This window comes from Apodemus sylvaticus, chromosome 21, assembly GCF_947179515.1.
Source record: "Apodemus sylvaticus chromosome 21, mApoSyl1.1, whole genome shotgun sequence".
Lineage (NCBI taxonomy): Eukaryota > Metazoa > Chordata > Mammalia > Rodentia > Muridae > Apodemus > Apodemus sylvaticus.
This window is the reverse complement of record NC_067492.1, coordinates 50,087,943-50,115,713: the sequence shown is the minus strand read 5'-3', so window position 1 is coordinate 50,115,713 and position 27,771 is coordinate 50,087,943. Positions and strand designations below refer to the sequence as shown.

The following is a 27,771-nucleotide window of genomic DNA, read 5'->3' as shown; positions in this document are numbered from 1 at the left end:
ACCAGACCTGGTATAAGCTGCTACATCAGACAGATAGGCAGAAAATCCTTTTTTGCAAAATCGCTCCCACCAGCTCCTTTAATGTCCAACGTGAAACTCAGTTTTGGCGAGAAAAAGCACTCCTGTCGGAGGTAAGAGAGACTCTGGCTCTGCACTCTATCAGCGACACTAGGACACTAGTCCGTGCCAACTGTGTCTCCCATGCACAGAATTCACCCAGACGCGGTCACTCTCGCATTCTCAGCCCTGAGGGACAATCTTGCGGCTCCAAAGGAACGGGTATCCAGAGAAGACAGCAAGACAGCGGGAGGCAGGCAACCCAAGGCTGTGACACATCAAGGTAACTGGGATAAAGACACTGGGAAGTGGAGGGGGAGCTCGGGCACATCTTGGGGGCCACTGACTCCAGTGGTGGAGACTTGGACTGCAGAAGACAGAGAGCCCTTCCCTTGCTGTTACCTGCTGCAGCTCCTAGCTCTGGCGGGATCCAAGCATCCCCGCCCTCCTGCAGAGCATTACGCTTCCATTGGACTGGGCATTCTCTAGATATGTCAACTCCAGAATTCCATTCGACTATGGCTGGGGCTTCTCTGAACCTTTCTGGGATGTCCCCGCAGCTAGTGGCTCTCACCTGCCTGCTTCTCACTTGTAGCGCACTGAGGGAACAGGTACCCTTGGGTGAAAACGTGTCCCACTGTGAGCTCTCCCTGCCTCCCTGGGGAGCGCTTGATGGTGGTAGTCACCCGAACCCTGGCATTCTGATCGCTAACCCCGGGTTCCAAGTGCCACAGGGCCGCTCAGTTTGGATCGACCTACTGCGGGACTTGGTGATTCGAGTGCAGCGAGAGGACCAATGCACGGTGACAGTGCTGGACATCCCGCGGCTCCAAGGCACACTCTCCCCGCACCAATTTCCCTGTGATTTTGGGGCCCACCCGGTCCAGTACACTCACTTCGGCTCACCCAGCACCACAAGGACCCGGATACAGCTGCAGCTACGCTGCTACAACGCAGGGAATTCCACGCTGGTGCTGCCCTTCACCCTGCAAGTGAATGTAGTCTTCCCAAGCTTCAGTTGGTGACATGCAACAGGCCGTTGAAAGTGTTTAAAGTGCTAATCTGCAGCCAGGCCATCGACAGGAGAGTGCTAAACTTCACCTCCAGGAGCAGGTGCAGGCTCACCTTGATTCCCCCACCCTGGTGGACCACTCCCCAAGTATGGACGCTTGGTGGACTCCACTGGGACCCCTCTCTCCAGGGGCTATCTGGCCGACTGTGAGGCTTTTATCCAGGCTGGGGTGCGCTACTAGCATACTGTCACACCATCCTCAGCCAGCAGGGACTACGTGCCCATGCTAGTGGAGCTGCTGGGGCCAGAGTCTCAAGGCACCAGGTCAGTGGAGGTGCTAGCCCAGGAGTATGTCCAGCTTCAAGTCAGAATCCAGAGGGGAGCCAGGAACACAGCACCGAGACCCAGGCTCAGGGCTCTAATGATGGTAGAAGTTGAACAATCCTTACTGACCGCCCTGACCTGCGCTGGCTGCAGAAGACAGCGAGTCAGACCCTGACGACTTAGTCTTCAACATTCTCAATGTCCCCAAGTCTGCACCTGGACACCAGAGTCGACAGGGTTATGTGGTGAACACAGATGACCCCCTGGGCCTTCCAGTCTCTTTCTTTACCCAGAAAGAGCTTCGAGAGCTGAAAATTGCCTATCGACCCCCAGCGGGGAGCTCAAAAGGGGACCGCATCTTTCTGCTCAAACTGCAGGTGGTGGATGAAGATGGTGACACCTCTGAGCCTTTTGCCTTCATGGTGGTGGTGAGGTCTATAAATGCTCTGGCTCCGATAGCTAACTCCAGTGGACGACTTGCGGTTTTTGAAGGCCAGGCAAGGCCTGTGTCCGATGCCCAAAGCTTTCAGGTCAATGATAAAGACAATTCGAAAGAAATAAGAATCGCTGCAGTCAGAGGTTTGCAACACGGGCAGCTGGTGGTGCGTGGGGCACCTGCTGGATGCAAGTATTTCACACCAGCAGACCTAAGTACAGGGCATATAGTAGCATGATGGTAGTGACTCTTACAGCGACAACATCATCCTCAAGATGGAGGATGGGCACCACCAGGTGGACTTCCTGTTCCCCATCGCGATCGTGCCTTTGGACGACAACAAGGCACCAGTGCTCACCACCAACACGGGACTCTCCGTGACTAAAGAACAGATAGTCCAGATATCCCCCTTTGTCTTGTGTGCCACCGATAGTGATTCCGAGGACTCAGCTATCCTCTTTGTGTTGGAAGACCAACACCCGGAAGGAAAAGAGGAAGAGGGGCATAAAAATCTAGCCCCTGGTTCCTACGGCTCAAGCCAGCACCCCGGCAGCATGCTGCTTAGGCAGGTTAAGACCCCCTCATCCCTTCTGCACAGTGACTGGCACTACGTGGAAAAGGAAGGACTTTATGAGAAAGTAGTAACTGAGTGGCTGCAGAGAGACATAATGGAAGGGAGACTGTTCTTCTCCCATCCTGGACCACACAGCGAGCACATCTCCAGTGGTCCATCTGGCCTTCCATGTGCAGGATGACCATGACTCACCAAATGTCTCCAACCAGCACTTGTTTACCGTCAGCCTCCAGCCTACAGATAAGCTGCGTCCTCAGCTGTCTCCAGAAATTACCCTAGAAATGACAGTGCGAGGATACCAGCTCACTCCCTTCCAGAAGAAGTCCCTCCAGGACACTGACCAGAACTCGGATGAACAGAACCTGTGGTATACTCTACTGACACGACCAACGGATATGGACAGCAACCACCAAGTCCAGGCTGGAGAAATCGTGCTCACTGATTCACCAAATAGATCCATCACTCATTTTACCCAAGCCCAGGTCAATCATCAAAAAATTGCTTATCGACCCCCACAGAAGAATCTGGGCCTCGTACCCCGAGTTGTACAATTCACCTACAAGGTGGAAGACACTGCAGGCAACAGTGTGCCTGGCACATTCACACTATTCCTGCAGCCTTTGAACAATCAGCCACCAAAAGTCATCAACAGAGGCTTTGCTGTCTTACAGGGAAATAGCTTTATTCTTGGCAGAGGTGAACTTAATGTTTCAGACCCTGACACCAATGCTGATCAAATTGTCTTCATTTTAGTTTGGGGTCCCCAGCATGGACACTTACAGTACTTTTAAAAATATATGGTTTTAGGAGAATCATTTATGCTAGCTGATGTTATCAATGGGAACATCTCTTATCAGCACAGTGGAGACCAGACAACCAGTGACATCATCTACCTAGAGGTAAGTGATGGAGTACACCATATACCCATCACTGTCCAGGTTTCTGTGTGGCCCACTGTGGCTGACAGAAGTCCCGGAATCTCTATTGCAGGGACTCCAGTGTTGGCTATTTCTCTAGATGTGCTTGAAAACGCAGCTTCTGAGATCACCATGGGCATTATTCATGGCAGAAAGGGCGCAAAGGATTTGATGCTCTCTTTCATTGTGGAGGACATGCCCAAACTGGGCATGATTCGGGTGAATGGTTTACCTGCAGAACGAGTCACTCAGGAGGACCTCCTTGGTGGGGCAGTAAGCTATGTTCACACTGGAGGCGAAATTGGCTTCCAAAGGGTACATGATGCATTCAGCTTCATCCTCTCCAAAGATGCTTATCCCTGGACCATGGGCGACAACACGCTAGAGAGGGTGCTGGTGGAAGTGACAGTACTGTCCATGGACAACATGCCCCCTGAGGTCTTGGTAGGAGAGCCCTTTGTCGTTTATGAAGGTGGGAAGAAGCTCTTGACCCCACAACATGTCAAAATTGAAGATGTGCACACTTCCAAAGATGAAATCCTTTGCACTCTGACTGCACAGCCATCCTCCGGCTACCTGGAAAACTTGGCACCGGCTCCGGGTTCAGAAGTGTCACGGCTGGCAGCCCCATCAGTGCCTTCTTCATCAAGGATGTTTGAGTGGGGTGCATCAATTATGTACAGAGCATCCATAAGAGAGCAGAACCAGGAGCAGATCAATTCGCCTTTTACTGCTCTGACGGCATCAACTTCTCCCCAGATGTCCTCCTCCCTCTCACCATCTTGCCCACCAATGATGAGCAGCCTGAAGTTGTCAGCCATGAGTTTGTGGTATTAGAGGGGATGAGCCGGGTCATAGACACCTCGCTGGTGCATGGGGTCGATGCTGACTTCCCATCAGCAGATAAGCTTCACTTTCGACTCACCGTCCTCCCCCAGCATGGACGAATCATACAGCAGCTGACCGCAGGCAGTAAGCCCATCCATGGCTTTACCTTGCAGAAGATCCAAGAGCCCTCCTCCATTGACTATGAGCATGATGACTCAGAGAGCACGGAGGACAGCTTCGAGTTCTGGCTGAGTGACGGCAGGCACGCCACTCACAAGAAGGTGCCCATTGTTGTAATTTTGGTGGATGATGAGGTTCCTCGGCTGACCATCAATGGCGGGCTCGAAGTAGAAACTGGACACTCCGAGATCATCACAAATCAGAGGCTCAGAGCCACGGACGTTGACTCAGATAACAAGAGTCTCAGGTTTGTTCTCCGCTCTGAGCTCCAACAGGGGCTTCTGCCAAGAGGGAAAAGAGAGGAGCTCCAGCTAGATCCCAGGGGTGGGGTGGGAGGGTAGGGGATAGTCCTTGACTTGTCAGTGTCAGGTAGCTTGGACTAGTCTTGATGGCCATGGCTGGGAGGATAGAGAGATCATATAAGGGAGGTTAGAGCACTTGCAGCGAAGGCCTCCATTGTTCCCTACAGCAGATGCCGATGAAAAGAGGCAGTCCGTGGTTTTAAGGCATGTATTGTCATGGTGGAAAGTGGATGAGTAAAAGTACCCCACTTTCTCAGGGCAGAACTGAGGTTAAATACCTTCTGCAGGGAGGAATGTCTGGGAAGGAAAACTTATTGCCCGAGCCCTCCAGACCTTTAGGTACCTCATTAAAATGGAGATCTGTCTTGAGCCCATGTGACCTGTGATCGAGGGGCTTAGGGCGTTGCCCTTACATGACTGATGGCCACAAATCTATGAAGGACTTCGGGAGAGAGGGGAGGGAAGGGGCGCTCTGTAGCTACATGACAGGAACCTGGTGCCCAGGCGACTCTTTCAGGGTCACTGGGGTTTCTAGCCTTTGCTTAACCAGGAACCAGGCTGCCTTTTTTGGTCCTACGTATATCGAATGTCTCCTTTTTTTTTTCCAGTTGGTCAGCATTTTCAGCTCCAGAGTGAGTTTTGTTGCTAACATTAGAGTTTAATTTTCCCAGGAGTTGATGAGGTGCAGTGGTGGAGCATTTGTTTGCCTGTGTTAGACAGCGCCACACCCCTCCCCGGTGTAATCTTCTTGAATTTTCTTGGATGGGTGCAAAGTGCAATTACTGGAATTTTAATCTTCTTAAGTGAAGAAGAAAATGGATTTACTGACATTGAAGAAAACATATTAAATTATTTCTGCTGCACCTGAGTCTATCCTTTGTGTCTCCAAAGTCACAAAAGAGGAAGTTCACAGTTCACAGAAGGTATTTACTTCGCGCATCAGGGGCAGGATAATCCTGTGGTCAGAAGAAAGGCCATTTTGAGGTATGTCAGGATAAGAGCTGAAATGTGTCCGAGAGCTGCTTGCCACTCAATAACCTATCTCGGTAGAGGTCCTCATTCACTCCCAGCACATGACACGAGCCCCCTGCCTAAATCATAAGTCATCACCCAAGGACGGATTTACTCCAAAGTCATCCTATATGAGCATCTGGAGGGTGAACTCACCCCAGGCAACCTTGAACAAGGCTTTCTGGCCCTGTTCTCCTTCATTCGCCAGTGACACAAAGATGTCTTCATACTGACTCATCTGGCTGAGATCACTCAGAAAGCACTTGCAATAGAGTTGATGCTCAGTCCTCATGGCCTTCTCTGACGAAGCTACTGCGCTTTGGACTCATTGATCCCTCGTCTCCATCTTCTGGCCTAAGTGTGAAAACAAGTCTTTCCTCCTTGTCTTAGTCAGGGTTTCTATTCCTGCACAACATCATGACCAAGAAACAAGTTGGGGAGGAAAGGGTTTATTGAGCTTACACTTCCACGTTGCAGTTCATCACTAAAGGAAGTCAGGACTGGAACTCAAGCAGGTCGGGAAGCAGGAGCTGATGCAGAGGCCATGGAGGGATGTTCCTTACTGGCTTGCCTCCCCTGGCTTGCTCAGCCTGCTCTCTTATAGAACCCAGGACCACCAGCCCAAAGGTGGTACCACCCACAAGGGGCCCTCCCCCTTGATCACTAATTGAGAAAATGCCCCACAACTGGATCTCGTGGAGGCACTTCCCCAACTGAAGCTCCTTTCTCTGTGATAACTCCAGCCTGTGTCAAGTTGACACACAAAACTAGCCAGTACACTCCTTTTCCCACGTTCTCAAGAATCACAGTTGTTAAAAAGATGAATGAATACTTTTTAAACAGATTCATAAAAGAACATGGCACATGGGCATCAGATAGTCAGTGTTTCCACTTTTATTTTGAAAAGGAGATGTCCCTTGATTCTGGCAGTGTGGTTTATAGGCAGCATTAGAAACAAGAAAAGTCTGTGCTGATTCTGGTGGGGAGATTTTTGTTTTGTTTTGTTTTGTTGTTTTATTAATCAGTACTATTTGAGTGTTTTTATTATGAGCCAGGCAGCACATGTTTGAGTTAGGACTTGTAGCCCTCTTTATAAGATTGACAAGAAATAGTACAACATTGTCTTAAGATGAAGATCCTGGGGTTGAAGAACGTGTCCAAAACTGGAGTCACAGTAAGTCAGTGAGACAACATCAAAACTCCAAAACTAGGACTCAAAAGTGCCAGAGATCCAGGAAGCTGTGGTCACAAAAAGAAGTCAGAGAACAGCTCAAGAGTGCCCTTCCCATGCCAAAAAGGAAACACCTTACAAGTTAAAGCTACCAGAACAGTCAAGTGCAGACACTGAAACATCAGGGATGCGTTTGTTCACAGCTGGAGCTTAAAACACCTATGCATCGCTGTCTTAGTTTGAGTTTCATTGCTGTGAAGAGACACCATGACCAAGGCAACTCTTATAAAGGAAACCATTTAATTAAGGCTGACTTACATACAGTTCAGGTTTAGTCCATTGTCATCACGGTGGAAATCATGGCAGCATCCAGACCAACGTGGTGCTGGAATAGGAGTTGAGGGTTCAACATCTTGATCCACAGGAAGAAGGAGACTATCACTGGACATATAAGACCCCTACAGTGACACATTTTCTCTAAGGCCACACTTCTCATAGTGCTGTTCCCCATGGGCCAAGCATTCAAACCTGTGAGTCTGTGGGGGCCATAGCTATTCAAGCCACCCCAGTAGCCATAAGCTAAGTATGTATGTGTGTGTCTTTTTTGTTTTCAGTAAAATGCTGAGTACAAAGCACAGAGCTAAGATGATTCTATAGAGTTGTTGATGCTTCTAACTGCTAATAAAGGGTTCCCTTTAAACACTGTTTATCTGGTAGTTTCAAAAAAAAGTTAGTCTCTGTCTCCACAAGAACCAACTTAATCTGTTTTTCCTCTCTCTTTAAAATATTTCCACTTTGGACTCGGGGAAGGCGTCAGTGGTTAAAAGCGTATCGTGGTCTTACAGAGCACCTAAGTTTAGTTCCCAGAAGACAGCTCATGACTGCCTAGAACTCCAGCTTCAGGGAACCCACACCTCTCTTGCCTCTGTAAACACACACACACACACACACACACACACACACACACATCCACATAAATAAATAATAAACAGTTTTTTTAAAAAAAACTTCCATCTTAAAAAAATTCCAAATGGAAAGTTGAATAAAAATTTCAACCTCAATGGTTACTAATTTCCTTCCCAGTACACTAGCAGAAGACGTGGCTTCCTATCACATGAGCAGTTGGGCATGGTCGACTGTCTAGTGACTGTCTACTTCCACTGTTCCACTGAAGGAGAATGGCTGCGCAGGTCCGGGATAGGTACGGCTCATGTCTTCTCAAGGAAAGAATTCAACTGAGAGACACAGTTTAAGAAGTTTCTTTTCTTTTTTCTTTTCTTTTCTTTTCTTTTCTTTTCTTTACATTTCAAGTGTTTATCCCCTTTCCTTGTTTCCGCTCTGAAAACCCCCTATCCCATCCATCCCCCCCCCCCCACTCACCAACCCACCCACTCCTGCTTCCCTGTCCTGGCATTCCCCTACACTGGGGCATCAAGCCTTCACAGGTCCAGGGGCCTCTCCTCCCATGGATGTCCAACAAGGCCATCTTCTACTACATATGCAGCTGGAGCCCTGGGTCCCTCCATGTGTACTCTTTTGTTGGTGGTTTAGTCCCTGGGAGCTCTGGGTGGCTCATATTGTTGTTCCTCCTACAAGGCTGCAAACCCCTTCAACTCCTTGTGTCCTTTCTCTAGCTCCTCCATTGGGGACCCAGTGCTCAGTTCAATGGCTGGCTATGAGCATCCACCTCTGTATTTGTCAGGTACTGACGGAACCTCTCAGGAGACAGCTATATCAGGCTCTTGTCAGCAAGTACTTGTTGGCATTCACACTAGTGTCTGAGTTTGGTAACTGTATGGGATGGATCCCCAGGTGGGAGAGTCCCTAAATGGACTTTCCTTCAGTCTCTGTTCCACACTTTGTCTCTGTATCTCCTCCCATGGGTATTTGAAACTGAACTTTTCAAAGTGTCACTAGGTCTCAAAGGCACATCGAGGAAAATGCATAAGATCCAGTGAGTCTTTCAGATAGAAGGATGAGGCAGAGTATAGGTGTGGGTCACTTAAGAGGCTACTGTGAAGCAGACTTAGAATACTTGGTAAAATCGCTTCTCCGTCTTTTGGCTAAGATCAAGTGAATACTTGGTAAATCCTAAGAGTCTCACTGTCAGGCTAGACAAGCCCCAAGCTGTCAGGTTTTGCCTCCTGGTCTCTGGTTTTCTAAGGGTACTTGGTCTTCGCTTTTAAGTTTTATTGCTGATGGCTTCAGTTTGGCAGAACATGTCCATGAAAGCTGTGGCTTCCTTGATAAAATATTGCAGTGAATTACCTCATAGTTGTTCTATTTGTAGTACACAAGCCATGACTGATGTAATTTATACCAACTTGTTTTCTGTTTAATTCAGACTTGTGACACTTGTCATCCTCTAGTCATCCTGACCTCACACAACACTACTGGGCTGAGAACAACTCATTTCCTGAGAGGTCCCCTATGCACACAAGCCCTTTGTATATGACTAATTTTATATTAAAACTTTTCAAACATCTCTGCTCTTGGTGTTCTAATGTAGGGTGAAAGAAAAGTCCAAACTTTCCCCAGACGAGATAAAGTCAGATTTATTATCCATTATCATGTTATACAAAAATGTACAAATAATAAATTTGTATAGGAAAAAAACAACCCAAAGGAATAGTGAATGGAGGCGTAACAGCAATAATTTAAACCTGTTTTCCCCCATATATTAGGATGACAGCCATTACAACGCATACTTCTGATGCCAAGGTAGCTTTTGTCCACTGGCCAAAGCTTGCCATTTAAATTAAGGCCTTCAGTCTCTGACAGTGCTACTGGATCTTGACAACATTTTTGATGTCCTCAAGAAAAGTGACATATTCCTGGTGTTGAGGGTTGTACTGAACTCCACTAACTCATCCACAAAAGTGTCCTCCATCCCTTGGTCTGCAGGGAAATCCATTAGGTGGTCATCCAAGGCCACCTAATCCAGGGAATCTGTAGTTTATATCCCTCCACTCAGAGTCACCAGTGGCCTGAAAGCTAACTTCCTTGATAGAGAAAAGATCACTCGCGGCCTCATCTTCGTGTCCAATCTCATCCTCAGGATAGCGACGGTCCAGGACAGGGTCTTCTTGCCATCAATCTTTGTAACTTCAACCACTATATTGGGAGTTGATGTCAGTTCTGACTCCTGTTCTTCAGCCTTCTGCCCTTGTGAGGTCTCCTCCTGGCCATCACATGTTGGAGGGATGCTGTTGTTAGTGTTGAAAGTGACAGTGATTTTTCTTTTCTCCAGCAACGTTGTACAATAATTTAGCCTCTGTGCTGGTCACTTCCAGATCCCAGTCTCCAGACATCTTGGGAAGGGACTTACGTTTCCGGATCTTCGTTTCTTCCTTAATTTCATCAGTCAAGGATTCAACAGAGGCCTTGTCTCCTTCCATGTGCAGAGCGCCACAGCTGCAGGGAACCGGGGACTGCAGGATGCCACCATGCCTCGGAGCCTGTTCAGCCTGAGCAAATCGAAGGGCGGGATTCATGGCCAGGGTGCGGGCTGCGGTTGATGTGAAAGCGGGTGGCAGGGATGGCAGTTCTGAGGCCCATGGCACAGCGCCCAGGGCATGGGTGTACTCCATTTTTAATAGGGTTATTTGTTTCTCTGGAGTCTAACTTCTTGAGTTCTTTATATATATTGGATATTAGCCCTCTATCGGATGTTAGATTGGTAAAGATCTTGTCCCAATCTGTTGGTTGCTATTTTGTCCTGTTGACAGGCCATTTGCTTTACAGAAGCTTTGCAATTTTATGAGATTTCATTTGTCAATTCTTGATCTTAGAGCATTTAGCAAAGCAAGGCAAACACTCCAAAAGAGACTGATGTAGGTGACTCAGAGAGAGGCAGCCCACCCTATTATGTACTGTGAGTTTTTAAAAACTTTTTTATAACCATTTTTTGGTTGCCTAGCACATTTATGGAGTCTGGTGGACAGGATCTCCCTTTTAGAATTGTGTCTCATGATTCTCTAGAAAAGCCCACAAAAAAAACAAAAAGCAAGGGCTGAAAAGGACAGTGTGAATGATGTCATAGCACTGGGGGCTTCTGGAGATGTAACTGCTTTACCAGTGCACAGAGGTGGCAGCTGGTAGCTGGGTTTCTGGTATAGCAGACAACCTAACTGTAGCTTCAAAGAGGCTTGGCCATGAAAGGGCATCGGACCATCAGGAGACACTGCTACTGAGATCCAAGATCTGCAGTTGTCTTGTTTCCCTCACGTCTAACTGCTTGCCTGCCTGGCTGCAGGATGATGGTGGTGGTGGTGGTGATGGTGGTGGTGGCAATGATGGTGGTGGTGGCGGTGGTGGTGGTGGTGGTGGCGGCGGTGGTGGTGGTGGCAGTGGTGGTGATGGTTGTCTTAGTTAGGGATTCCATTGCTGTGAAGAGACACCATGACCAAGGCAACTCTTATTAAGGCAAACATTTAATTGGGGATGGCTTACAGTTTCAGAGGTTTGGCCCATTATCATCGGGACAGGAAGCAAGGCAGTATGCGGGCAGACATGGTTCAGAAGAAGGAGATGAGATTTCTACATCTTAATCAGAAGGCATCCAGAGGAAGACTGTCTTGACATCCTGGAGGTGCAGCCACTTAAAGCAAAAGACTTGAAGAAATATAAGATGAGCAGGGCGTTGCAGACCCAAGAAAGACACCATGAGATTTGAAACAATGAATAGCTATAGTCCAATAATCCATCAGTCTCTTCAACACTGGCAGGGAGAGTTTGAGCACTAGAATCCCTCAAAGACTGCTTCCTCCAACAAGGCCACACCTCCTAATAATGTCACTTCCTGTGTGCCAAGCATATTCAAACCACCACCACCACGATGATGATGATGATGATGATGATGATGATGATGATGATGATGGCTATGATGGTGATGATGATGATGGTGATGATATGGAAATATAGAGGACTGAATCCCTGCAGAAGTGTGGATTAGGCATATGTCTATGGTGAGCTGGGCAGTCTTAAGGATGAAAATACTGGTAAGATGTCTACAAAGCAATAATTTTATGAACACCACAAGGTTGGTACCATGAAAGCTTCCAGTTCATAGACTCTGAGACTTCCAAGTCCCCAGCTCAATCCTGTAGAAACAGGTGAGATATTTTTTGGTGATCTGAGGTTTGGGAACTGCTTGCCGCCATAGCATGAACATACATGCTTATGAACATAACAATGTGCTAAGCTCTAGTTACTGTATAACTGACCACAAGCGCAGTGGCCTCAGCAACACACCCAGTTACCCAGCAGCTCTGGCAGTTGGAAATAGAGAAGGTTCTCACAGTCTAGAGATGAGGTTTTGTCAAGGTGAATTTCCTTGCGGAGATCCACAGAAGAGCATGCAGTCCCTGATTCCTCTCAGCCCCAAGCGCTACCTATCTGCACAGCCAGAAGTGGCCTTCTGCCACCCTCTCACGGGCATGGGCCTTTGTGGTCTATCTGAACAACAGCCATCTGAGCAGCAAAGCCCTTTGCTCTGTGATAACCCTCCCTGGCTCCAGGCGATGTAGACAGCAGTGAGAGCATCCCAGCCAACCACAACCATGAAGGACCTCAACACATGAAAGGGCTCAGAAGCACGCCGGAGGCACAACAATCATGCATTAAACCCGGCTTGGCAATTATTTGTGCAGAGATCAAAGTTTATATTTTTTTTCTTCCTCTAACTGAGAAATGAGTTTAACAATTTAGTCCTCAAATGCTGTAATTAACTGACTTGATTATGTAAGATCAGCTTGAAGCCACAGCAGGCTGTTCTGCTGGCGCTGTGGGCTGTATTCCCTCTCACCTCTGTGAGTCTGTCCTGCTTCTTTCTCTTCTTGGTTAGAAGTGGGCACAGGAGGAGGAAGAAGCACCAAGAAGCCATGTAGGCTTCTGCACAGAGGGCTGAGCTGGTGCTGGGTGGCACTGCCTATCCCGTTCTTGGCTGCACAATCAGCTGTGATGTTGCCACAGCTCATGACGCAACAAATCTCAAAATACACTAGGCGGTCCTTTGTGTATCCGTTGTTCTGAGTGTAAGGGTCTCTTCCTCTCACACATTTATAAATGATGATACTTGGGGACTGAAAAACCAACTATAAAATGGCAAAACTTGACAACAAGACCAGTTTCTGTGTTCCAACGGTTTCTACGGTTTAAAGAACTCAAAGTCAGCTTCTTTCAGTGTAAACTCTTGGTCTCCTTTTTAAATTAAAGACTTATTTATGTGTATATGTGTGTATATGAGCCTACTGCATATGTGTGAACCACATGCATGCAGGTTCCCAGAGAGGCAGGAAGAGGGCATCAGCTCCCCGAAACAATGTGCACATGGCTGTGAGCTGCCCAAAGGGGGTGCTCGGAACCAAACCAGGGTTCTCGGGCAGCAAGTGCTCTTAACTTCTGAGCCATCTCTCTAATACAAGACAAAGGAGAACTGCTTTTGTATGTTTCAGAAAACTGAACTTAAGTCTTAGTGTTCTATTGCTGTAAAGAGACACCATGACCACAGCCACACTTTTATCATCATCATCATCATCATCGTCGTTGTCATCATCGTCATCGTCATCATCATCATCGTCATCATCATCGTCATCATCGTCGTCATCATCGTCGTCATTGTCATCATCGTCGTCATCATCATCGTCATCATCATCGTCGTTGTCGTCGTTGTCATCATCATCATTGTCATCGTCATCATCATCATCATCATCATCGTCGTTGTCGTCGTCGTCATCATTGTCATCATCATCATCGTCATCGTCATCATCATCGTCATCATCATCATCGTCGTTGTCGTCGTCGTCATCGTCATCATTGTCATCATCGTCATCATCATCATCGTCGTCGTCGTCATCGTCGTCGTCATCATGTCATCGTCATCCTCGTCATCATCGTCATCGTCGTTCTCGTCGTTGTCGTCGTCGTAATCGTCATTGTCATCATCATCATTATTCACTTTACACCCTGATCACAGCCCCTCTCTCTTCTATTCCCAGCCCTACCCTTACAAATCCCTCCTCCCATTACCCCTTCTCCTTCTCCCTAGAGAAAGGGAGCCCTCCTTGAGTACCACCCCGGACTAGGCAAACTCTCTCCCATTGAGGTCCAAACAGACAGTCCAGGTAAGGTGAAGGAGATCTAAGGGCAGGGGACAGAGACCAAGACAACCCTGCACCACTTGTTGGGGAAACCAAGCTTGCACATTTGCTACCAGTGTGCAGGGTCCTAGGTGCAGCCCCTGCATGCCCCTGGCTGGTGGCCCAAGCTCTGTGAACACCCACAGACCAGGGTAGTTGATTCTAAAGGTCTTCTTGTGTCTTGGGTCTTCCCGACCCCTCCAGCTCGGTCATTTCTATCTCCCACTTCCATAAGATTCCCTGGGCTCCTCACTTCCAGAAGATCCTGCTATACCACTCCTGGGCATATACCCAGAAGACTCCCCACCATGTAATAAGGATACATGTTCTACTATGTTCATAGCAGCCCTATTTATAATTGCCAGATGCTGGAAAGAACCCAGGTATCCCTCAACAGAAGAGTGGATGCAAAAAATGTGGTATATCTACACAATGGAGTACTATTCAGCCATTAGAAACAATGAATTCATGAAATTCTTAGGCAAATGGATGGAGCTAGAGAATATCATACTAAGTGAGGTAACCCAGACTCAAAAGGTGAATCATGGTATGCACTCACTAATAAGTGGATATTAACCTAGAAAACTGGAATACCCAAAACATAATCCACACATCAAATGAGGTACAAGAAGAAAGGAGGAGTGGCCCCTGGTTCTGGAAAGACTCAGTGAAACAGTATTCGGCAAAACCAGAACGGGGAAGTGGGAAGGGGTGGGTGGGAGGACAGGGGAAGAGAAGGGGGCTTATGGGACTTTAGGGGAGTGGGGGGGCTAGAAAAGGGAAATCATTTGAAATGTAAATAAATTATATCGAATAAAAAAAAAAAGATTCCCTGGGCTCCATCTGATGTTTGTCTGTGGGTCTCTACATGTTTCTGTCAGCTGTGGATAAAGCCTCTCAGGAGACAGTTATGCTAGGCTCCTGTCTGCAAGCATACCAGAGTTTCATTAATAGTGTCAGGACTTGGCTTCGCCCATGGGATAGGTCTCAAGTTGGACCAGTCATTGCTTAACTGTTCCTCATTCTTTGCCCCATCTTTATCCCTGTACATCTTATAGGCAAGGCAAATTTTGGGTTGAGGGTTTTGTGGGTGCTTTCATGTCCCTCTCCCTTCTCTGGAAGTCCTGCCTGGCTACAGGAGCTGGGCTAGTTTGTTCTCTATATCCCCACTCTGGTAGGACTCTCAGCTAAGGTCACCCCCATAGACTCGTGGTATCCTCTCCTGTTCCAGGCCTCCAACTAGCTACCAGAGATTCCCTGCCTCCCCACACACACTGATTTCTATTCTCACTCCCACACCTCTCTTGTCCCACCACCTGATCACCTGCCACCCCAGTTCCTCATCTCCTCTTCTCCCCATTTCCCTCTCTCCGTCCACCTCTGATAACTGATTAGTTTCCCCTTCTGAGTGAGATTCACGCTTCCTCCCTTGGGACCTCCTTATTACCGAGTTTCTTTGTATCGACCACAGTCAAATGTGGTTAAATTTATAAGTTAAATGCTTATAAAAGAAAGCATTTAACTGGAGCTTACTTACAGATTCAGAGGTTTAGTCCAAGGTGGGAAGCATGGCTGCACACAGGCAGACGTGGCTGGAGAAGTAGCTGAGACTTCTACATCCAGATCCTTTGGCAGCTGGAAGACAGAGAGACTCTGGGCTTGGCATGAGCTTTTGAATCCTTGAAGTCCACCCCCCTGATGTTTGTCTGTGGGTCTCTACATGTTTCTCCAACGAGGTCACACTTCTTAATCCTATCAATCCCTGGTGATCAAGCATTCAGATCTCAGAGGCTATGGGGGTCATTCTTGTTCAAACCACCACAGGCAAACACTCTACCACTGGGCTGTGTTTCCAGCCCTCCGTCTTCTTTTTAATATTGAGGTAAGTCTCATTATATTCAAGATTGCCAAGAAAGTCCCTGGTGGAGCAGAGATTTCTCAAATTCTGAACTGTGTCAATTAAACATACTGTTAGGCACAATAATATTCTTCTTCCTATGTCATTATACTCTTGGAGGTCTGTGTGTGAGAGAGTGTGTGTTGACAATATAATCAAAGAGAAAGAGGCTATCCACTTGGCTGGGGGAATGGGAGAGGTTCAAGAGGGGGTAGCCACAAAAGGCTAGAATGAGGAAATGGAAGGAAGAAAGTGATATTAATATATTTCAATTAAAATCATGCTTTTAAAAAAAAGAATTTAAAATCATGATTACCTAAGGGGCAACAGAGTGGTGAGATAAAATATTTCTTATGTTTCTCTGGCTCCTTGTCAAATCAAGGAAAGCACGGTTGTAATAAGACCATATATAAAACATTCCGTGGATCCTTAATGTCATAATCAATCCACAGTTATAAATGTGATAAGAGGTTAACAGTGTGTCATTAAAATAAAGATGGCCAAGTAGTATAACGGTGTGTAAAGACACAAATAAAATTACATGAGTGTGTGTGTGTGGTGTATGTTGAAGCAGAGGAAATTTTCTACAGTATATACATTGATAATAAAATTAGTTTACAATGGCAACTGTGGATCATAAATTCTTTCATTGCGTTTCACTTTTTAGATTTTCTTATCTCCATGCTTTACAGAGGTCATTCCATTATTAGGAAAAAGCTGTTTCTACTCTAAAAAAGAGAATGCATGAACACACCACACCCAGGTCGGTTCAATAGCATTAATTAGTATAACTAAGCACATTGTTCTGGTTGTGCATACTTTGGAAATATCCCTTTAACAATTTAATGAGCTCAGAGACCCAAGCAAAGACCAATCAGAGTAGCACCTTTTCCACAAGGAAAGAATCAGACATCACACTGTCACCAGCTCTATCTTTATGAAACAAGACATGCTCTCATTTTGTCACTATAAATTAACTTGATTAATTAAATTTAATTTAAATAACATTTTATGATAACAGAAAGCCAGCTTAAGTGTCTAGGAGCCTACAAAATCCTAAAATCCAACATACTTCAACAAGAAATCAGAAGAACCCCTTTCACAGCAAGAAATGATTCTCTTGCTCACTTAAGGTGTTGAGGTCCAGGAGTCACCCCACAAACCATACAAACACTGATTTCAGTCAGACAGGGATTATTTATTGAACAATGCACCCCATGACTGATCAGGGCCATAGCAAGGATTTTCAGGGTTGTACTATGACCCCGAATATCTTGCAATGTCGGCTTATACAAAAACCATAATGAGCAGGTGTGGGAAGTACTGTCTGGTGGTCAGCTCCGACTCAAGCCATTTTAGACATAACAGTTCATATCGACCTTTAATTTGACGTGTCCTACCTAAAGCTTTGTGGAATTTCATAAGATTAATATACAGAGTGTAACAGAACGTGTCATCCGCACAACTGAGTCAAATTGTTTCTCTGTGCCAATGACTGGCAGGCATATTACAGCGACAATATAGAATCCCTGGCTGGCATGGAACAAAATGGCTGCTGTGCTGTGGGAATGGGACGAGGCAGGCCTCGGCAGAGGGAAACCTCCTTCTGGCCAACATAATGGGATCTCTGGTTTGTGTGGAGATGGAGTCCCAGCTTTCCAGGCTGAGCTGAGTGGTGTTTGCCTGAGTTCCAACCCGGAGTCAGAAAGGTGGAACTTTTCCCACATCTTCCCTTCTGACTTTTCTTTCGGGTGCAGATCAGACCTAGGCATGCCTTTCCTGGCACTTCAGGCTAGTTTACTTTTCCCTAAAGGTCCCCTCCTTGCCACCATGCAGCTGGCCTCCATACCCAGCTTACACAAAGGAAATGGCTTTTCTCTTCTTCTCTTCTCCAAACTGAGATTTACAGCTTGCCTGCCCTGGAGTTTTCCTTTGAAATGCTAACAAAATTGTATCCAATCTCCAAAACAAATAAATAAATGTCCTTTAATATTTTTATTAGTAAATAATACCTACCATTCTTGGAGGCCATTGTGCTTACATAGCTTTGTTATGACTCTCTCGCTTGCCCTTTTCATTTTCTAAATATCCTGGTTACCACATGCAACAAATGAGGAGCTTGTTTTCCATGAGAAGAGAGTTTATTTCTGGAAAATGTCAAAGCTGTTTTTATGTTGCATTGTGAAGCAGATGCGCCAGGAAGCAGATTCCCAAGTCACTTCAGGATCAAGCACAGAGTCACACGCCTATATCACAACAGATGGGAGTCTGGTACAGTAAAGTCATGAGCTAAAGGCCAGACCGAGCGACATAACGCCATCCTGTCTCAAGAATGACGATGATGATGATGATGATGATGATGATGATGATGACAGTAATAATGATCACTTCAGGAATAAGTTTAAAACAAAACATTGCAATGGGACTAGGTCCTAAATTCCAAGTATATGCTATATGTGCTAGGTAAATAGTTCAAACAAATACAAACATGTACATCTGCAAGCATATGTTAATATTTGAAGCTGAACACTCATGTAAATCTCTAGAATGTTTTATTCACTTGGAATGGCTGGTTCGCACATTTCTATCTCCTTGAGGCCAATACCTTGTTGTCAAACTCATGCTCAACAGTCATTAAACAGCTGCCTCATCTCAAGTGTCACAGCAAACCTGCCTTCCCTCCTCATTATTGTTGACAGCACCATCGTGAGGTAGATATCGCCTCCCATCTCATAGATGAAGAAGGAGAATATTGAAGATACTGACTGAAATAGTTAGGATCGCTGTGGTTAACTCACAGACTTTCTAGGCAGAAATGTGGGAGGATGAAAAAAAAAAATCACAGAAACGGGCCAGTGAGCTGAGACAGCAATTTGTTAACCCGCTCTAAACTCCCGCCAGTGGCTCATGGACTCCTCACTACCATGCCGATTGGCAGCTGGGTGCACCTGTTATCACCTGTCAGAGGGTTCTGGATTCATTACACTCCAAACCTCCCCGCCGCTAACACACCCTCCCGTCTGATATTTCTGAAGTATTACTTACTAAAACCTATTTTCCATCCTGTCTGCACAGACCCAGGTCTGCAGCCCTCATGGGCTGAGACCCAGGACTCTTTCATCTTGGCAATGTCTCTGTCGCTCTGTCTTACACTCCTCAGGGTGGGACCCTCTCCTCCCCCGCAAGGGCAATCTCCTTTCTCTCATTCCTTACCTAGGAACCTCAAAGGCCTGCCTCTGTCTTCCTGCCCAGCCATTGGCTGCTGGCAACTTTATTCACCAGTTAGAACCAGCTAGGGACAGAGACTGTCAGCGTCTCATATTCAGACATGGGAATTCATGTGTAATTTTGACCAAATCTACAACATCTCACCTTTTTCATCCATTAAAAAGGCCTTTTCTTTCAGGTATCCATTGAACATAGTTATAAAAATTATGTGAGCCGGGCGATGGTGGCACACCCCTATAATCCCAGCACTCTAGGAGGCAGAGGCAGGCAGATTTCTGAGTTCGAGGCCAGCCTGGTCTACAGAGTGAGTTCCAGGACAGCCAGGGCTATACAGAGAAACCCTGTCTCAAAAAAACCAAATCAAAAAAATATGTCAACTATAAAGTATGATATACACTAATAACATCCAGTCCATCAATTTTGTCAATTTAGGAGCATTACTCTAACATCTATCCTAACTTAAAGAGTTGACAATTCTACACTGAATTATGTTCTAATTTTAACTTGCATTACTGTCTGAAAACCATCCTTTCAAATCTAAATCACCTTACTTAGTGCTAAACAACTGAAGTTTGAACATGAGACTTTAACTAGTCTTCAACCCCATCAGAAATCCAAGAACAAATTAAATATTACCTGAATATGTAGGAAGCCCAAGGACCTACCTTCCAAAAAGTATACAATTTGGAGAGACAGCTGGCTGCTAGGACAGCCCCTTAATTTCTTCTAATATTGGAGCATCCATCTTCAGTCTTCTGGCCCAGATCACATGGCAGACCTTATGTGAAGAAGGAAATATAAAAGACTAGCTTGCCCTGTCTTGGCAGAGCTAAGCTGTTGCCTATCCTGCATGTATGTCCTTTCCTGGACAGTATTCTTTGTCTGTAGATAAATTAGGGCAATCGTGCCCAGTAGCTACTTTGCTATGATAAGCAACTCTGCCTGGAGGTTATGATATTCAATATCTTCTTTGAACTGCGATGGGGATGCTGTCAGGAGCAGACATGTCTTATAGTCAAATCATCTTTAAGAAAGAAATAACATTAAATGCCATATCCTGTGAATTTCTGATGCTTTTGAAGACTATCTATATAAAGTATATCTGAATTGTTAAGCCTTGACTACTCTTAGCTATTTCTAATTGAATAATATCAAATATACTTTATTATAATTAAATCAGAATCTAATATAACCATGAGTTTACTATCTGGCCCTTAACTTGTATTTCTTAATCATCCTAAACAGTTAATAATAGCAGCTAGAAGAACTGGGTCAAAGATTTGTATTCTTAAATGAGTTGCATAGGCACAGTGCCTATCTAAGAGTAACAATAATAATTTCAAATGCTGTATCAGTATGCAAAGATTTATACCAATGAAAACCTTCAATCTGTATCAATATATAAATTTCTGAACCAATATAATAAATTATAACTTCAATTTGCATGAGTTACAAAGATTTCTATCAATGGAAGATTATGACTATACAAAGCTTTGTTCAAGAATAAATTTAGTAATCCATCCCATCTATTTCAACTTGATCAAAATTATGACCATTTCCAAATTATCCCTTAAAATGACAACCTATCTATAATTTATAAAATAACCATAACCAGACACCCAGACCTAACAGATCAGTATGATGACTCTCCACAGCTTCTACCTGCTGAAAAGGGGTAATGAAAAAATTTTAAAGGGGTGGGGAGGGGCAAGAAAATTAGAAAAATTGATTAGACTAAGAAAGCTAGCTTTAGCATCTGTTATCCAACCTTTATATACTTAGAAAGACTCAGGACTTGACTGAACTTCTGACTGGAACTGTCTGAAATGCTGGGTGAACTATCTATCATGGAATCAGCAGCTATTCCTGATGCTGTTCTGGGAGACAGAGGCTGGAACAGCAGGTCCTTTCAGCATCCCTGAGGATGAATCTTGTCAGAGCTGTACATTCACTCTTACAACCAAATTTTAATACTGCTAAGATATTTGTATGAATTATGCAAGGTGCACAGGTCAGTTAAGGATGAGTTATTTTGCTCCTTGTTTGAGCAGGTGTAAGACAACTATCCTTTAATTAGTTAATTTAATCAATAACCAATTGTAATAGATCTTCACTCATGCCAAGTGAAAGATGACATGATGAATCTTAAGGATCCCACAACCAACAAGATTTATTGTCTAATTTTAGCTGAAGTTTTGGCTAGAAGCATTTATAATTCTAAGCCAGTTCTAGGGCTGCTCCCACAAGGAGGAATCAGCAATTCATGTTACCTGTCCTGTTTGATGTTCTCAATTTTTTTTTCTGTACCCAAGAACTTCAGAGGATCTTCCCCTGTCATATCTGAAACATATTACTCTTTTCTTCTTTCATATTAATACAAATACAGAGCCTCTCTCCCAAAATACCATGTCCTTGGTCCATAACCCAAAATCATCAAAGGTACAGATTGATTCAATTTAGTAGCTTGACCTCTCTCCCAGAGGATTCTTAATATCATAATCACCAAACTTATAGCCACACACATTTGATAATTAATACAATTCAAAGAAATTAAAGCAATCTAAACAATTATTATCTGTTCAGACAGTGTTCCTTTACTATCCTCTGTCTTGTCCTTACACAAGATCAAGGCCTAAGTTTCTACTATCTGTCTAAGATAGAGTTGTTCTCCCTATCTGCTGCTCTTGACCTACAATATAAGATAAAAACAACCATCTATTCTTTATTCGTCTGTGTATACTTAAATTCTCCCTTCTGTGGGATTAATATCCTTTCTATCCTTTCCTATGTAGTTAACTTCAATTAACTTCCTTTCTACTTACTGTATATGCCTATTCCCAGGCTCTAAATTTGTCACACCAGGCTAAGCAATCCCAGAATTCCTGTGTAGACCATATTCAAAGGAGCTGAGTGCTGCCCTAGCGTAGACTTTTTCAAATTTCTTTTAATGTATTTTTCTCATTCATTCTGTTCTCTGTGTGTGTGTGTGCCTTTGTTTCCTACATTTGATATCAAAGGCCTGGAGAGGGAGAGAGGAAGAAAGAGAGGGGGAGGGAGGGAGGAAGAAAAAGAGAGAGGGAGGGAAGGAGGGAGGGAGGGAGCAAAGGAGGGAGGAAGGGAAGGAGGGGGAGGGAGGGAAGGAGGGAGGGAAGGAGGAAGAAAGAAAGAGAAATGATCATCCACCATGATCAATTAGGCTTCATCCCAGGGATGTAGGAATGGTTCAATATACAGAAATTCATCAATGTAATTCACTATATTAACAAACTCAAAGAAAAAAACCACATGGTCATTTCATTAGATGCTGAGAAAGCATCTGACAAAATCCAACACCTCTTCGTAATAAAAGTCTTGGAAAGATCAAGAATTCAAGGCCCATACCTAAACATAGTAAAAGCAATATACAGCAAACCAGAGGTCAACATCAAACTAAATGGAGAGAAACTTAAAGCAATCCTACTGAAATCAGTGACTAGACAAGGCTGTCCAGTCTCTCCCTACCTGTTCAATATAGTACTCAAAGTCCTAGCCAGAGCAATTAGAAAACAAAAGGAGGTCAAAGAGATTCAAACCGGAAAGGAAGAAGTCAAAGTATCACTATTTGCAAATGATATGATAGTATACTTAAGTGACCCCAAAAATTCCACCAGAGAACTCCTAAACCTGATAAATAACTTCAGCAAAGTGGCTGGATATAAAATTAACTCAAACAAATCAGTAGCCTTCCTATACTCAAAGGATAAAGAGGCTGAGAAAGAAATTAGGGAAATGACACCCTTCACAATAGTCACAAATAATATAAAATACCTTGGTGTGACTCTAACCAAGCAAGTGAAAGATCTGTATGACAAGAACTTCAAGCCTCTGAAGAAAGAAATTGAAGAAGATCTCAGAAGACGGAAAGATCTCCTATGCTCATGGATTGGCAGCATTAATATAGTAAAAATGGCCTTCTTGCCTAAAGCAATCTACAGATTCAATGCAATCCCCACCAAAATTCCAACCCAATCCTTCATAGAGTTAGAAAGAGCAATTTCCAAATTTCTCTGGAATAACAAAAATCCCAGAGTAGCGAAAACCATTCTCAAAAATAAAAGAACTTCTGGGGGAATCACGATCCCCCATCAAGCTAAACTACAGAGCATTAGTGATAAAAACTGCATTGTATTGGTACAATGACAGGCAGGAAGATCAATAGAATAGAATTGAAGACCCAGAAATAGACCCCCATACTTGATCTTTGACAAAGGAGCTAAAACCATCCAGTAGAAAAAAGACAGCATTTTCAACAAATGGTGGTGGGTCAACTGGCAGTCAACATGTAGAAGGATGCAAGTTGATCCATTCTTATCTCCCTGTACAAAGTTCAAGTCCAAGTGGATCAAGGACCTCCACATAAAAACAGATACACTCAATCTAATAGAAGAGAAAGTGGGGAACAATCTATAACACATGGACGCAGGGAAAATTTTCCTGAATAGAACACCAATAGTTTATGCTCTAAAATCAAGAATTGGCAAATGGGACCTCATAAAATTGGAAAACTTCTGTAAGGAAAAGGACACTGTCAATAAGACAAACAGCAACCAACAGATCTTTTTTGGGGAAAAAATCTACATCCAATAAAGGGCTAATATCCAATATATACAAAGAACTCAAGTTAGACTCCAGAGAACCAAATAACCCTATTAAAAAATGGGGCACAGAGCTAAACAAAAAAATCTCATCTGAGGAATACCAGATGGATGAGAAACACCCAAAGAAATGTTCAACATCCTTAATCATTAGGGAAATGCAAATGAAAATAACCCTGAGATTCTACCTCATACCAGTCAGAATGGCCAAGATCAAAAACTCAGGAGACAGCAAATGCTGGAGGGGATGTGGAGAAAGAGAAACACTCTTCCATTGCTGGTGGGATTGCAAGCTGGTAAAACCACTCTGGAAATCAGTTTGGTGGTTCCTCAGAAAATTGGACATAGCACCACCTGAGGACTCAGCTATACCACTCCTGGGCATACCCAGGATGTTACATACTTGATCTTCTGGGATGTACCCAGAAGATGTTACAACATGTAATAAGGACACATGCTCCACTATGTTCATAGTAGCCTTATTTATAATAGCCAGAAGCTAAAACGAACCCAGATGTCCCTCCACAGAGGAATGGCTACAGAAAATGTGGTACATTTACACAATGTAGTACTACTCAGCTATTAAAAATAATGAATCCATGAAATTCTTAGGCAAATGGATGGAGCTGAGAAATGTCATCCTTAGTAGGGTAACACAATCACAAAAGAATAGACATGGTATGTAGTCACTGATAAGTAGATCTTAGCCCAAAAGCTTGGAATACCCAAGATACAACTCACAGACCACATGAAGCTCAAGAAGAAGGAAGACCGAAGTGTGGATACTTTGATCATTATTGGAAAGTGGATCAAAATACCCATGACTCACAGCCAACCAATAGAATGAGCATGGGGTCCCCAGTGGAGCAGCTAGAGAGAGGACCCAAGGAGCTGAAGAGGTTTGCAGCCCCACAGGAGGAAAAATAATATGTACCAACCAGTACCCCCAGAGCTCCCAGGGACTAAACCACCAACCAAAGTGTACACATGGAGGGACCCATGGCTCCAGCTACATATGTACCAGAACATGACCGTTTCAGACATCAGTGAGAGGAGAGGTCATTGGTCCTGTAAAGGCTCGATTCCCCAGAGTAGGGCAATACCAGTCAGGAAATTGGGGGGGGGAGGCAGTGGGAGGGGGAGGATAGGGCATTTTTGGAGGGGTAACGTGGAAAGGGGATACCATTTGAAATGTAAATAAAGTAAATATATAATAATAATAATAATAACAATAATAATAATAATAAAGAAATAGACAAATCGCGCGCACTGACAGAGTGCATTAGCAAAAGCCCACAACACAGCAGCAATTTTTGAGATGGAATGTACATAGTATGTAGTTCACCCACATAAAGGACACAATTCCATGGCTTTAGAATGTTCACAGAAGGGCTGGAGAGATGGCTCAGCGGTTAAGAGCACTGACTGCTCTGCCAGGGGTCCTGAGTTCAAATCCCAGCAACCACATTGTGGCTCACAACCATCTGTAATGAGATCTGACGCCCTTTCTGGTGTGTCAGAAGACAGCTACAGTGTACTTATATATAATAATAAATAAATCTTAAAAAATAAATCTTTAAAAAAAAAAAGAATGTTCACAGAATTAGGAACCCAGGACAACCCACCTTTAGACCCCCAAAGACATCACATGTGCACGGACAGTCACTCCTATGTCCACCTAACCTGCTTTCCATCTGGACAGATTTGCTCATTTGGGTGCCTTCCATACAAATAGAATCTTTTGTGGCTTCTGTCATCTAGAAAAAATTGAAAAGTTCAGCCATGTGTTAGCATTATCATTCCTTTTCCTGTCTAAAAAATATTCCATGGCATGAACTGCAGTCTAATGTATGGACTTGATGCCATTTTAATATTTATAAATATTGCTCCCATTAATATTCATGAACAACATTTTATATGGCCCTAGATTTTGTGTATGTTTGAGTGGAGCCTTCCCTTTTGAGAGTTTAGGATGTCCTAATATCTGCCTTGCAGAACCTCACTATTTCAGTAAAAAATAATAAGGTTGATAATCAGTTACTGAGAGATAATTTGATCTCCTTGAAAACGATAGTCAGACTTGGGCACCTTCTAAGTATGCATATATCACTTCTTTTTGAGTTTGAACTATTGAAGGTGAAGAAGTTTTAGTGTCATGCTTTGGAGGAGTTCAGTGCCCTAACTTGCCGTCTGGAAGTTTCATTTTGTGATCTACTGTTATTTCTGGTCAGGTTTATTGTTGTTGTTGTTGTTGCTGCTGCTGCTGCTGCTGTTGTTGTTGCTTTGTTTTGTTTTCAATTGTTGTTTACTTGCCCTGGTGGTTGAAATAAGTACCTCCCACTTCCCAGCAAGTGCTCTACCACTGAGCTACATACCTGACTGGTGAGCTATTTTTCCAAGAGACTTCACAGTGTGCCCATACTTGCTCTGGTACTGATCAGTTCAGGACTAAGATCCATGAGCTAGAAGGTTCAGATAACAGTAAATCTGGTGCCTATTTGGTCAGAAGAGCTTTGCTTGTATATTAATAAAACTACTTTTATTATCAAATGGAGTATATACATTTCACAGAGAATTCTCAAGGTGTCTCTGCCATTTCAAAGCTCATAGCTTCCAGACATGATCCGGGCAGGTCCCAGATCCTCCCCACTGCTCCTAACATAGACTCGTTCGCAAATACTCTGAAGAGTCTTTTAATACAAGGTGTAGGAGGCACTAATAGAATAGATTTGAAGTGTTTTTTAATATGAATTTACAATAACATGCTACTTCTTCAACAGTTACTCTATGGAACTAATAGTGAAAAGGTTGACATTAACAGGAAAATCATTCTATTTCAAGAGCTATGAATATTGCCACACAGAGTAGTGAAGACATTGACCAAAGATGTCTGACAGATCCGTGACTCTTGGGGTGAGAGTTTTCCTCAAAACAACCATCTCCAGCTCAGTCACCTGCATAAACCCAGGATGGTGCCCCTGCTGTGTTCCTCCTGGCTAATCTCTGTCTGTCTGTAATCTCTGTCTGTCTGCTGTTGTCTTCAACTTGCCTCCTTCCTAAACACAGCATGACCATGCTGATCTTTATGTGGCCTCTATCTGATCTATCTCTTGTCTGCCTAGGTACAACATGGGCTGACTAATCTTTAACTTGTCTCCTTTCTAGGTCCGACATAGCTCACTGCAGAGTAGCATAGCAGAACAGAACAAACCAAGGTCTGAGAATCCAGCTTGAGGATCATCGTGTAAGAATACACCCACAGAATCAACTAAGCAAGGCTCATCAGGGGTCATAGAGTCTGAAACAATAATCAGGGAGCCCGTATGGGTCTGACCTAGGTCCTCTGCATGTGTATGTATATAGATAATTATAGATAGATATACATATAGAAATATAGATATAGATAAAGATGATATAGATATATAGATAAAGATATAGATATAGATAAAGATATATATATATATATAGCTATCATGGGTGTGTGGAGCTTGGTGTTCATGTAGTAGGATTCCTATCACTGGGTGTTGTCTCTGACTTTTTCCTGCTTTGGGGACCCATTTCCCCTTACTGGATTGCCTTGTCCAACCTTGATATGAGGGTATGTGTCTAGTCTTATTTTAACTTGTTATGCCATGTTTGATTGATAACCCTGGGAGGCCTGCTCTTTTTTGAAGGGAAATGAAGTTAAAAAAAAAAAAGTAAAAGGTCATAATTTATTTGCTTTTAGTGGTTTCAATGCACAGTTAACTCTGATGCTTTGAAGCCCATAAAAATACAAGCAAATGCACTGGGCTCACTTCTTGGTGGGTAAAGTGGAAAAAAAGCATGACCAATAGATAAAGAGAAGAGTTTATCACCTGCTGAAGGGAAGGGAAGGACAGCACGGCAGACACTCCAAGAGCAATGCCTCCTTCAGCAAAGGCAGCATGCACACACTCCTAGAGGAGAGTCGTCAGACACTGCCTTCCTGAGAATGCTCTGGTGATGGTCATAATTCAAGGCAGAGATGGTAGATGTGCTTCTGGGTATGCTCAGTTCAAGGTCTCTAAAGTCAAACAGTA

At 44.2% G+C, this 27,771-nt stretch overlaps 1 protein-coding gene across 1 annotated transcript in view; it reads left to right on the top strand.

Annotated features, from left to right (window-relative positions):
- The first annotated feature begins 575 nt into the window (after nucleotides 1-575).
- Nucleotides 576-27,771, top strand: part of Frem3 (FRAS1 related extracellular matrix 3) — a 67,176-nt gene continuing 39,980 nt past the window's right edge. Inside the window, 8 exon segments of the mRNA XM_052166434.1 lie at nucleotides 576-1,065; nucleotides 1,068-1,189; nucleotides 1,191-1,531; nucleotides 1,533-2,060; nucleotides 2,062-2,539; nucleotides 2,541-3,936; nucleotides 3,939-4,657; nucleotides 10,106-10,313. Of these exon segments, the coding sequence (XP_052022394.1) occupies nucleotides 576-1,065; nucleotides 1,068-1,189; nucleotides 1,191-1,531; nucleotides 1,533-2,060; nucleotides 2,062-2,539; nucleotides 2,541-3,936; nucleotides 3,939-4,657; nucleotides 10,106-10,313 (4,282 nt within the window).